General features: G+C 40.2%; 1 protein-coding gene across 1 annotated transcript in view; it reads left to right on the top strand.

Annotated features, from left to right (window-relative positions):
• LOC308411816 (uncharacterized protein) overlaps positions 1-13,792 on the top strand; it is a gene marked incomplete at its 3' end in the record, with an annotated part of 66,400 nt that overhangs the window by 21,015 nt on the left and 31,593 nt on the right. The window contains exons 5-8 of the mRNA XM_080905842.1: positions 95-193; positions 299-392; positions 638-694; positions 1,658-1,690. Coding sequence (XP_080761968.1) covers positions 95-193; positions 299-392; positions 638-694; positions 1,658-1,690 — 283 coding nt within the window. The remainder of the gene's footprint in view (positions 1-94; positions 194-298; positions 393-637; positions 695-1,657; positions 1,691-13,792) is intronic.

Consider the following 13,792-nt stretch of genomic DNA (forward strand, 5'->3'; position numbering starts at 1 on the left):
CATTGTTTAAAAACTAGAAAATGTCCAAATGTATTTAAGTTTATCTTGGAGTGACTTATATTTGGTTAATGATAAATGTGCCCTTTCATTGCAGGACATCATTGTATGTAGTTTAACGGAAGCTGAAGACTGTGATAACAAAAAAGAAGAAACCTGCTTTCTACGGGACTGTTTTAAGGACGAGAATAACATGGCAAGGAAACAAAAATCTCTTCTTCTTAAAGTTTTGTTTGTTTTTTCTACTCCTGCTCAGGTTAAACAAGGATTATATCTGATAAACATGTTGTTTGTCCTGCAGGACTATAAACCGCCATGTAACGAGACGGATGAGAACATCAGTGTCCCTTTCTACCACTTCATGTGCTTGACAAATATAGCCAAGGGTCTACGAGGTATCGCCTCATTTTGATACTTGTCTAACATTCAGCTGTGGTTAGTTTAAAGACTTGCTGCTTGAATGGCTTTGTGAGAAGCAACACTGTGACACTGACTGTTGTAACGAGCTTAGACGTTTTAGAAATTCAGAGGAAGAAAAGGAGCAGGTCTTCCTCAAACCGTAAAATGTGGATCTCCTACAATAAACCTAAAATGAACTTCTGGTTCTTACCGCTAACATTTTTCTTCTTTTTCACCAAAGACAAAACAAATGGAGGATCACAAAAACCCACTGCAGAAGACATCTGTAAAGTGTACGGTAAGTACACATACACAGGTCTATGGTCACTGATTTCTATGACCGATTCGATTCCCATTCACAAGGTTTCGATTCGATTTCAATCGGGGAAATTTTGCCTCAGACAGTCAGAAATATTATAATTCTGATCACGTATCAGTACTGACACTTGTGAGACTTTATCAAAGGTGTAACCATCACAGCAGATGCCTTTGTAGTAACTGAGGATGAAACAGAAAAAACATGAAGGTGATTTTCCTGGCCTGTTTTTTTTTTTTTTATTTATTTTTTTATAGCAGATAACCCTAAAAATATTTGCAGTTGAAACTGAACTCAGCATATGAACATTACCTGATGCTGCTGAGCAAAGTTACAGAGGTGCTATCAGAGACATAGCTAAGAGATTTGCAATTTGGTATAATTTTAAAAAGTTTACATTTCTTTAAACTTTCTTGTCACAGGTAATTTTTGAACAAACAAAACGGCAGTGCAGTGCTGTGCACAACAGTAGACTAAAAAGCAAGCAAATAATGCAGAAAACAGAAATTTGAGATGGGAAACTGTCCTCGAAGTACACAGACGATGTTTATCAAATGTGAAGCGTAGTTTTGATCTTCTTTTCCTGCTGGTTCAGTGAACTTTGGTTGGAGAGTGATGAAACCTGCAGCATCAGAATCTGTGACATGTCGGGTTTCAGCCCCGACAGCGTGTCTGCGTTCGTGCCGTCGGATGAGAAAGCCGACATCTCACAATTCTGATGCGTCGGGTCGGCGCTTTGTATTTACGTCATTGTAAGCATGTGTGTCCATGCTGCTATTGTGTCTGCCGGTGTGGAGATGTGTGTACAGGTACTGAAACCTACATCCACATTTTCTGTTGTTTTGTTTCGGTTTTAAACAATGTGTGACTGGGATGTTTTACAGTGTGTTGACTTTAAAATTCACAACCTTGTCTCCATATTTTTCTCTTTTCTTTTTTGTTTAGAAAAAGTGTGTAAGCGAGATTCTCCCAACCCAGGTAGGAAACACATTTTATTTATTAATGCTGAAACAGTGCATGTGTGTGTTTTGCTTCTAGCTGATGTCAGATCCTAGAAATTTACTTTAAAAAAAAAAAAAAATCCTAAAAATACCCAGTTGACCATCATACAGCCATAAACTTTATATTTGATCAAGATTAGCCATTAAAAGCAGAAAAACGACAACAAAGTGTGTTCTCCGTGTTTGACTGAACAAGAAATTTCTTTTCACTTCTAAAAGAGGATGCACACACATACAGTGCGACTTATATTTTTCATTTTATTGGAAAAGATGAATATTTGTTTTTCTATTTTGGAAATTGCTGTTTAGCAGATGGAAAAAAAAAAGACATTTTTTCCAGTGCTTGGCAGCTGCTGCTGTCTTTCTATTCTTTGCCCAAAAATGAGATTAAAAGCAGTCAGACTCCATCCAATGGAGGTTGTTGGGTCTAAACTCAGACCCATCCAGTATCCAGGACTTATTCCCGTGAAAAAAAACAAAAAAAACAAGGCAAAAGCGATCGATCGTTTCACTTGCACTTTCTGATTAGGTGCCCCAAATCTGGCCTCCTCTCGCTGCTTTTTATTGAGAAACAGTTCACACAAAACACATCACAGCAAAGCAACGTCCACATGGTTCTAAGACAAGGGTGTGTGTGTGTGTGTGTGTGTGTGTGTGTGTGTGGGGACAGTGGAATTCTTTCATCAGAGTTGGCAAGCATAAAAATGACAACATAACAATTCACGCTAACAGAGGTATATTCAAGAAAAATGTTTAAAGAAACCTCTAAGTTTCTATTTTGTTTTTGTTTTATGTAAATATCCTGACTTTAAAGAAACTTTGAGTTTCACACATGGACGAAATACATATTTGATCATATTTCCTAAGCTTTATCTGTTAAGATTAACATTTGGAAACATTTCAGTATTTTGCAAGTAAGCTTTTCTGTGTTTTGAGCTAGAGAACACCAAACTGTTGTAAAGCAGCTAAATAAACATTTTGTAATAGAAAATTCACAAATTTACAAAAAGTCATTTGTAAAACAGTGTCATGTTTTAAATGTACTGGTCAGTGTGCAGCCCTTCACAGAAAGGTCCTCTGTGTGGTCCCTACAGACGGGTATACAGGAAAATCTCAGGCAGTTTCTGAAGTTCTCACACCAACCTGTTAAAGCACCCAGTGATTTAGAATCTTAATAATTAATTTGGAAACGGTCTGAAATTTCCCCCAAAATGTATTTTTATGACCACTAACATAATTAATGTATGACAAACTCTAAATACTTAAGTTTTCTGTACCTTTAAAATCCCTGTGATTACATTTATTAAACCACCTTTATGTTTACTCAATCCACCACCAACATCAGCAGCAAAAACGACAACACCAACAGCCTGTACTGCTACAACACCAACCACAGAAGCAACAACAAATAAGGTGACAGCAACACCTTCTGCAACAGCAACAGCAACCACAGAAGCAACAACAAATAAGGTGACAGCAACACCTTCTGCAACAGCAACCACAGAAGCAACAACAAATAAGACGACAGCGACACCTTCTGCAACAGCAACCACAGAAGCAACAACAAATAAGACGACAGCGACACCTTCTGCAACAACAACCACAGAAGCAACAACAAATAAGACGACAGCGACACCTTCTGCAACAACAACCACAGAAGCAACAACAAATAAGACGACAGCGACACCTTCTGCAACAGCAACCACAGAAGCAACAACAAATAAGACGACAGCGACACCTTCTGCAACAGCAACCACAGAAGCAACAACAAATAAGACGACAGCGACACCTTCTGCAACAGCAACCACAGAAGCAACAACAAATAAGACGACAGCGACACCTTCTGCAACAGCAACCACAGAAGCAACAACAAATAAGACGACAGCGACACCTTCTGCAACAACAACCAGAGAAGCAACAACAAATAAGACGACAGCGACACCTTCTGCAACAGCAACCACAGAAGCAACAACAAATAAGACGACAGCGACACCTTCTGCAACAGCAACCACAGAAGCAACAACAAATAAGACGACAGCGACACCTTCTGCAACAACAACCACAGAAGCAACAACAAATAAGACGACAGCGACACCTTCTGCAACAGCAACCACAGAAGCAATAACAACTCCATCATCCCCGTTGAATTTGCAACAGAAGGATGGTAAGTTACGTCAGTGATTAATGATCATTCTGACAACGTATTCAGCTGCAGCTGAATCAACCATCCAGTAAAGAGAATTGCATAGCATGCATAGCTAATGTCCAGGTAAGGGTAATAATAATAAAAACTTTTGTGAAAAGATATTGCACTACTAGTTAGGATAAATGGTAAATGGCCTGTATTTATATAGCGCTTTACTAGTCCCTAAGGACCCCAAAGCGCTTTACACATCCATTCACACACACATTCACACACTGGTGATGGCAGCTACATTGTAGCCACAGCCACCCTGGGGCGCACTGACAGAGGCGAGGCTGCCGGACACTGGCGCCACCGGGCCCTCTGACCACCACCAAGGACACAACGACCGAGACTGTCCAAGCCGGGGCTCGAACCGGCAACCTTCCGATTACAAGGCGAACGCCCAACTCTTGAGCCACGATCGCCCATAATGTTTTCTTCTTCATTTTTAAAAGATACTTTCCTGAATTTTGCTAATGAAATTACTTTATTTGAAAGTCTCTTTAATCTGAAAGACCAGCAGTTTCATACCTTATGCTCTTGGCCATTGTAAGGAATGAGAGTTAAAGGCACTTTGTCGCACTTTTTTTTTTTTTCTTTTTTTAAACACTGCCCCTGTCAGCACCAGAAATTTGCTATGCAAAACTCTATGCTGCACCAATCTGTTGTGTTGTCATTCTTGATTGTTGGAATGTCTCAAAGTTTAAAAACAACAACAACAATAAAAATTCTGACTATCAAACACTGCTGAAAAAAATTTAGCAATATGATTTTTTCCTTAAGATCACAAAGGGGAAGATTTTTGTTGGAAATTTATACTGACAAGAACTGGATAATGTGTCAGGAATGAATGGACAACCTACAGAGGGCTGAATTCAAAGTAGGCCTGAAAATCAAAGTAAAATATGATACAGCAGTCCGTTTTGCTGAAATTTCATTGCAGTACCATTGATTGATTGAATCTTTATTTTTAACATGTTGAAAAAGTACAACAAAATAGAATTAAAAGAGACAAATGAACAAAGCAAAACAAAAGGAAAACGAGCAACCACAACTCCAAATAACTTTCATGTTCAAAAAGGAGCAGGAAGAAGCATAAGCTTATTTAATTCCACCCCTTTTCCACTATCTAGTATCAATAGACTACAGAAATACCTCCTTGCAATTACATTATATGTCATGTGTATTTTTTTTATATATATAGAAACGTGTGTGTGTGTGTGTGTGTGTGTGACGCGCGCGCACACACATGAAAATATTAGACAAGAACACCCTATCAAATCTCTACCTTTTCCCTGTACCCTGTAAAAACAGTCTCCTTAAACCGCTTTTTAAACTGCGCCATGCTTGGACATTGCTTCATATCTTTACTTAGTCTGTTCCACAGCTTCACTCCACACACGGAGATGCAAAAACTTTTTAATGTACGGATACGAGGATGTTTTAAATTTAATTCCCCCCTCAAATTGTATCCCCGTTCCCTTTTAGAAAACATTTTTAGAATATTGTCAGGAAGCAGGTTATTTCTTGCTTTATATATAATTTGTGCTGTGAGAAAATGAACCAGATCTGTGAATTTTAGAATTTTTGATTTTAAGAATAGTGGATTTGTATGATCTCTGTAACCAGTTTTATGGATTATCCTTATGGCCCTTTTTTGTAATATAAAGATTGATGATAGCGAACATTTGTAAGTATTGCCCCAAACCTCTGCACAGTAATTCAAATACGGTGCAATCAGGGAACAATAGAGAATGTGGAGTGATTTGTGGTCCAGAATGTGTTTTACTTTACTCAAGATTGAGACACTTCTTGAAATTTTGTTATGTATATGATTTATGAGACTTCCAGTTTAATTTATCATCTATAATCACACCAAGAAACTTATGTTCAAGTACTCCTTCAATTTCCACACCATCTAAATGAATCTGCACTTGTGCATTTCTAAGGGAATTCCCAAATAAGATTATTTTAGTTTTACTTGGATTTAGCGATAGTTTGTTCCTGTTAAACCATTTTTTAATTTTGCACATTTCTGAAGTAATTGTATCCAGCAGCTCCTTTAGATTCCCCCAGAACAAAAAATATTTGTGTCATCTGCAAATAATACTAATTTTAATATATCAGATGCCTTACAAATATCATTTATATAAATAATAAATAATTTTGGACCCAGTACAGAGCCTTGTGGAACACCACAAGCAATGTCCAAGCATGATGAGGAATCAGAATCAGAATACTTTATTCATCCCGAGGGAAATTAGGGTTACAGCAGGCAGCACGCTAATGGCGCATGCGCACTTACAAAGGAACCTTCTGACCAACTTTACACAAACATCACATTGGGCAGACATGTCAGAAAGGTAGGCTGATAGGAAAAAAAACAACGAAAATACATAACATGAGGTAAGAGGAGGAGAAAAAAAAACTCCACTCAGACTGAGCTCCTAGTGGGAGAACAGTTTGATAACAGAAAAAACACCTCAGCACAAAAGCACATGACTATCAATACACCATAGAAACACAAGACAAGCAACAGGGGCGGGTAAAGGGTAAGAGAGAGCCGGTGTAGACAGCGCATCCGGTCCTGCAGCATCTGTGCTGGTCCAGTTGACTGCTATCTTCCCCGGGAGGGCACAAGCATCGAAGGCGTTGGAAAGGGAGGGGGGATGAGTGAGTGCTTATCAGTGTAAGTGTGTGTGCGTGTCCATAGTTTAGCTGAGACAGTGTCCTTCGGCCTATCAGGCTAAGTAAACAGTCCTCCAGCCAATCCAGGTGTCCTTGCATGGGATGGGAAGAATAGTCATCACACAGTCGTTATCAGGGAGTGATTGTTCGGCTCCAGCCTTGGGCCTGCAGCTGGCGCCGTGATGGGGATTGTTGAATTCTCCCAATTCTTTGAATCTTTGGGCTGAAGGAGGGACAATACTCGGTGTATAAATGCTCAATCAACAATCATTTATTTCCATATAATTCAACAGTCAGAGCATTACAACGTCCGGACGGGAGAGATGCTACCAGAGGGTCAGGCACATGTCTCAAAATGGTGACGGGTTGCTCAGCTTTTTATAGTCTCTAGTGGCCCCCAGCTAGTCGTAAAAGCCAAAACATCACATTTTTTCTCTGTTACAGCGCCTAAGTTATGACCTCGGCAGTTGTTTCTCTGCTTTCTGTAAGGTGGGGGTGTGGAATGTGGTCTGTCTATCTCCCCTGTCTTTAGACACAGAGTCTCCTGCTTACAACCTTCTCTTCATGATTCAACAATTAAGCATGTCAAGAAAACAGTGTAACACATTCCCAGCAGATCAAGGATACAGAGTGATGCACATTTATCTAATGAACTAATATGTGAATATGTTCTGTTAACTCAAAAGTATAATGAGAACTAAACTACATACAGCTCACACACTCTATATTAAAGGGTATAATGTGATCTACAGCAGTATTCTAATTCAACTACTTTGATTACATATATAAGGTAACATATAATAACAGAATAATCTAATAATTCCCCCTTTTGATCTCTGAAAGAGATCACTTACAACATGCACTCCAGGGTCGCAAGGTCCAAGTTTTCTTGATCCTGAGGCCCTCTGTCCCCCTTTAACGGGTGGACCATATGTGGGATGACCTCTGTGTTCACGCAGTTCAGATGCCAGCAAAGTTAGATTTACAACCATAACAGCAGTTACAGATGACACTCCCATCACTCCCCAATTCTCCCACAGCTTTATTTTGGTGCTCCAGTTTTCCACCCCCATTTTAATGCCACCTTATACCTTTCAAATGTACTTAGACTAGAACCTCTGTCTAAGGAGCTTTTAACCTTTATTTTTATTGCTGCAGCTACCAGTGTCTTCCAGTTGGGTGATTCTCAGCTTCTTTCTTCGACCTCCGGGGTTAGACCACCCTTTAGTCATTGCACAGTTCTGGGGATTATTCTGCCCCGATTTCAAACAAGGATCTGTGTGTTTTGGGGTCACCGGCGTGTCCCCCTTTTTGCCAAGAGCCTCTTGAACCTCGTTGGTCTGGTGTTCCTGGTTTTCGCCAACCCCTTCATGGTTATTGCTGTGTTTGTGGGATCCATCTTCTCCAGGAGCCCAAACGTCATGACACTTGACCCCAGTTGCTGTCTTGGCAGTCCCTACATCTGTCCCTGCTGTGAAGGGTCCTCACCTCTCCGTGTCCCCGTCTGGTGTCTGTTCCTTTCTCTGCAAGAGACAGAAAACCAAAACACCTCTCTCCCTAGCCTTGATAATCTAATATTGTTATCCATTGTTGTTCTAATGATTCAAATTTGGTTTAAAATATTATGTTCAGGACTTATTCTAATCATAATCTATGTGTGTGTAAAAGAAATCAAAAATTAGTGAACCCTTTCTAAGTCTAACACATTATAAGCTTAAGTTTTACCATAGCTAATTTATTAAACACAGAAATAACTTCATAAGATGTTCATAAAACCATTGTTTGATGTTCGGACTCAACTTCCCCCTTTTTTGACACACTCCCATGTGTCAATTCATTGGAGCTAGACAATTAAAAGAGAAGGTTGGTGACATCATATCTCAGAAAGTATCAGAAATTCTTCTCTCGAGTACCGTTGCTCCAGCCTTGTCATCCCTGAGGATCTTCGATCCCGAAAATGTCCCTTCTCCTCATGTAATAAAGTCTGTCATCCTTCCATGCCCTGGTAACTGGTCCATCCAGAGCTGTAACATTTTGAAATGTACATACAACAAGCCAAACCACACCTTGGTCACACCAACCCTTTTCCGCCCCGAAGATGTCCAATGCCATCCTAGTATGGACTGTCAAAAGTGGCTTTAACGCTGACTATCCTGACAATCCATTTTATAACGTTTCCTGGTCAGATTTGCCAATCTCTGCACCAGGGTTTTAAACTTTTCGCCATTTCCATTAGTTGTTATTTTTATTTAGTTTCGACTCCAGATTTTCAATTTTTACCAGTGGTAATTAGTTTTTACCAATTCTTTGCTAGTTTAGTGTAGTTTTTATTTTCTGAAAATCCTTAGTTTCAATTTAGTTTTATTTGTGTTTTGCAAAAATTAAGTGCAACAAAATCCCAGTTCCATCATATCAGTCATGCTCTTCTGGTTATCCTTGGGTGTTGAGACTAATAACTATTAACTCTTGCCGCACCGAGTGGTCCTAATTTTGGTTGAAGTGAATTGATAACCTTTTGAAGGCGATTGTTTCACACCTTTATTTAGATGTCCCAGTCCTGTTGTCTCGGGATACATCACGCTGCCTTATCTGGGGTTAGCTGTTTTCTGGGGATGCGGGTTGAGTGGGTGAGCTCTTCAAGGAGGGGGAGTGTGCTCCCCCTGATGAGGTCTTCTAGGTAAGCTAGGTTAGCCTTCTTGTGTGAGCTTTTCAAGTGCACTTTAAGGTTAGTGGGACTTTTAGTTTTATAAATGTCCCTCATGTCCCCCTGATGACCCAGTATTTCATTTTTGCACACTGTAGTACACATTTTAGTTTTTGCTTGTAGCTCGCATACTCTACTTGCCACTCCTCTAAGTCCTGATGTTTCTTAGAGAGGGCAACAGTACCTTTAAAATTATATCACACGTGTGGGGGTGTGGCCTTGCCAATTGTTTTGCCCACCTTTTCAAAATGGCTGGCGTGCCCACAAGCACATTTCATGGAAAAAGAAAGGTAAGCTTGATATTTACATTTAAAATGTTTTGTTAAACTCAGATTTTTATTTTATTCTTTTTGCAAGTACCCCTCCTCGGTGGCGAGAAACTGTTGGTGTGGTCAAGTGGGTGCTCTAGAAACAAACGCTCAGGACAGAACAGTTATCAGTCATGTACTTCCTACAAATTTTGCATATGTTTTATTTCATATTGATCCTCTGAGTGTAATGGTACATTTTAATTTGAATTTATCCAAACTAAACACAATATTTTCTTTATTTACTTTGCTCTTGTTCTTTTTCAGTACCACATCCTATCAAATGTCCCTGTTGATTATATTCTACATTTAATAACTTACTATTTCAAGTGAGAACCTAAATCACGTGGACCAATGTTTATTATTGCATATCTCTATTCTGAATGTGGCCAGTCATTCATAGGTATTGTTCAATTTTGGCGATTTTCCTCTATAAAATTTAATTGACTTTTTTACAGTGGCCTGCTGTGGTTAATAATAACATATTCCAGTCATGAGTGGTATCAAAAGTCTTCTCCACTATAGCATTTGGCATTCCCAATAATATAACATGATACCTTACTCAAAACACAGCTAATATAGCACAGTTTTCTTAATGCAAACATCGGTAACTCAAAATCAGCAACCACAGTGTTAAGTCTGCAGTTCATACTTATGTGAAGCTAGAGTCTCCTCCTCCAGTCTCTCTTATCCTCCTGCTCCTGAAAAAACAAAACAAAACAAAGCGAAGCATCCACCCTTCTCTTGTCGGCTGGGTGAATTGTTTATGAATTGTTTATTGGCATTTACGAATCCTAAAGTTGGTGCAGTCATTGTCTCAATATCAAGTCAGTCAAAACTTTTAGTTGTCAGTCCATCACAGTCCATTCACATGCATACCTCCATACACATTCATACCAGATGTTGCTGATAATGGAGTCTCCCGCGCAACCTATTCGAGCCTCCATCACCAGCAAGATGACGTCATCATTTTAAAGGAAAACAATTCCTTGTTGTTTTTTGGGCCGGATTGACTCGGTGCAATCCTTTTAGATCAGTGTTCCCTATAAGTGAATTTCTCCCAAGCCAATTACAATCATGGAGAAGCACACTTTGCAACTGTTTACAGTAATAATATTTTATAGCGCTTTAAATTTCAATCTTTCAGGCCTTGTTTAAAGAGCTGATTGTTAAATCATGAACTCACAAAATATCAACATATCACCACCGGTGGATCACACCTCTCAGATGTTTTTTCTCCAGTGCACTGTAACAAAAACGAAAACAGACGTAACCAACAAAACACTAATAACAATAACATAAACTAGGGCCCGTTGCAGACATGTCCAAGCATAAAACTATCCCTCTCTCGCTTACGAGAAAGAACACAAGCCAAAGCTCACTGATAAAATCAAGCTAGCGCTAAACAAAACCAAACAATCAACCAGAAATTCACAGGAACATTTTGCTTCCTGCCGGGACAATATTGTGTGGGAATGAGAAGCTCAGGTGCCGTAACACCTTTTGTTCCTCCTTGAATTAAATCTCAATCACAGAAAATGCCGTACTCCAACCTAACCTTACACTATTAATTCATCATTTTCACTCTGTGCCACTGTTCCTCATCAGGGCTGTGTGAAGCACAGCAAAGAATTCAGTCAAGGCCTTGAGCCATAAACAGACATCACGCACAGACATTGTTTTCATAACCAAACTTTTTTAGACCTTATTCCTAAAATCTACATAAATGCCCTCTGGGTGACATATAACACATTCTAAGTATTTAATGGTAATCAATGGCTCCTCATAAAAATTATGCATTGGGATGTTTGTGTGCAGCATTTTGCATATCAGCATAAGCAAAGCATTCTTCATTGCATCAGCGTGTATGTGTGTGTGCGTGTGGATCACTCTTCATTGCACAAGCGTGTGCATGTGTATGTGTGTGCATCACTTCTCAGTGAATCAGCATTCGTGTGTGTGTGTGTGTGTGTGTGTGTGTGTGTGTGTGTGGATCACTCTTCATTGCACAAGCGTGTGCATGTGTATGTGTGTGCATCACTTCTCAGTGAATCAACATTCGTGTGTGTGTGTGTGTGTGTGTGTGTGGATCACTCTTCATTGCACAAGCGTGTGCATGTGTGTGTGTGCATCACTTCTCAGTGAATCAGCATTCCCGTGTGTGTGTGCGCGTGTGTGTGTGTGTGTGTGTGTGTGTGTGTGTGTGTGTCATTTCTCACTCACTCAACGAGTGCACGTGTTCATGTGTGTATTTCACTTCATTCTGAATCTGTGTGTTTGGAGACGTGTGTGTGTGTGTGTGTGTGTGTGTGTGTGTGTGTGTGTGTGTGTGTGTGTGTTTGTTTCTCTTCATTCTGAGTCAGTGCATGTAGATGTGTGTGTTTGTGTGGGTGTTTGTGTTCATCACTTTCCTGTTCTGGTGTTCTGGGTAAACCACGGCCTGAAGCGTGCCCTGGGGTCCTGCCCCCCTCCTTTTCAGTTTGTTTGCGACCATTGCTGCTGCTGCTGCTCAAAATTCAGTCCGTCCTGGTTCTGACCCCAATTGGGGCAGTCCTTTCTCCAGTGTCGATGTTCACCGCAGGTGAAACCTGCATCTTCTTCTGTGTTTTTGTCCATTCTGAGGTGCCTTCTGTCCTCAGTTACTCCTCTTGTCTCGGTCACGCCCTTTTTCGCCACCCGATCATCCGTGTTGGTCCATCACTGTCCTGCACCGTGTGAATGCAAAGTTATCAAGGTCAGCATTCTTTCGCTCTGCCTTACTTTTCATTCGGGCTTGGCGGGCGTCTCGTCACAGCTCTGTCAGCTGACGCAGTCTGGGAATTTTCCCCCGTGTAGTGAAACGGGCCTTAGGTTTAGTGCTCTCCGTCTCGGCTGCATGAGATCACATTCCTGCAGGTCTGTTGACATTCTCAGGTCGTTGTTGTGGGTCCAGCTGTTGCAGCCTTTGGTCAGTGTCACGTATGGGGGAGAGCAGGAGTCCAGTCAGCCTCGGCTTTCAGGGCCGGCAAAGCAGCCTGTAATTAAATATGTATAGAAAAAACAAAAACAAACAAAAAACAAAAACAAACGAACAGGAAAATGATGTTGTGTTGGCTGTGTTATTCAGAGGGGAGACAACGGGGCCAGGCCCTGTGTCAGCCTTCTCTCCCCCTTTTTTTGTTTTTTCTCTCCCGATATAATCAACTCCTAACCCACCAAGTTGACAGGACAACACAGGTACATGTTAAAATTCTTAAGATCATGTTTAAAAGCCCAAAAAGGAACTTTCTTTCATTCAGTAATCACTTGTATCAATCAATCAACAGAAAACATGTCACAATTTGAATCTTTTAACCACTAAATTTGTTGTGTCTTGCCTGGTTGGTTAGACCAGTGTTCCTTTTTTTTTTTTTTAAGTTAAATTGTTGTCCTGCAACCCAGAGGGTTTCTTTGTCAGTAATGTATAGACTTCATCATTTAAGTATGTTAATTTTTCTTTAACCTTGCTGGAAAATCTTCACGTGTTCATGAGTGTAAGCTGTTTCTTCATTGCGTGTATGTGCATTTGTATAAAAGCAGGTTAATTTTATCTTTTCTCAAACTAGGCGTTACCTTAAAAGGAGCCTTTCTCTCACATTTCTCTGCTTGTGTGTGTTTTTGTTTCACCTTTTTGTTGTGATGCTCCGGACGCCTTCCCAACCTCCACAAGTCCGTTGGCCCCAATTTTATGTGTTAAAACTTCTCTTAATTTCTCCTCTAATTCTCTCCTCGCTGCTGTCTTTTTCACAGCTGCTGATTCGTGCTGGGTGTGGTTCCCATTACCTATAATTTTGCTTCGGCCGCTGTGCTTGTGGGGGCAGTTGGTCCAGGTCCGCAGCTTCCTGTATTAACACACTAAGAGATTTATTTAATTTCATTTTCATCACATGTTAAACAGATAAGCAGGCAACACGCCTACCTTGACAGCGTAAACTGTACGCCAGTCTCCCAACACATTCCTCTCTCTACTCCTCCATAATTCTCCACTGCACACCTCTTACTATCTCTCCTTTTTATTTTTATTACACCACAGAGTAATACACCCAATTATGCCCGTCTATCTCTATGTGGCTCCAAATTCCCTCTTTATTTTAATTTCACACTCGTCAGGGGACAGGCACACAACAATTTCAACCACTGAAACGAGGAATTCAACCTTTTTATATTTCTTAACTA

This window comes from Rhamphochromis sp. 'chilingali' (assembly GCF_963969265.1).
Source record: "Rhamphochromis sp. 'chilingali' genome assembly, chromosome: 15".
NCBI lineage: Eukaryota > Metazoa > Chordata > Actinopteri > Cichliformes > Cichlidae > Rhamphochromis > Rhamphochromis sp. 'chilingali'.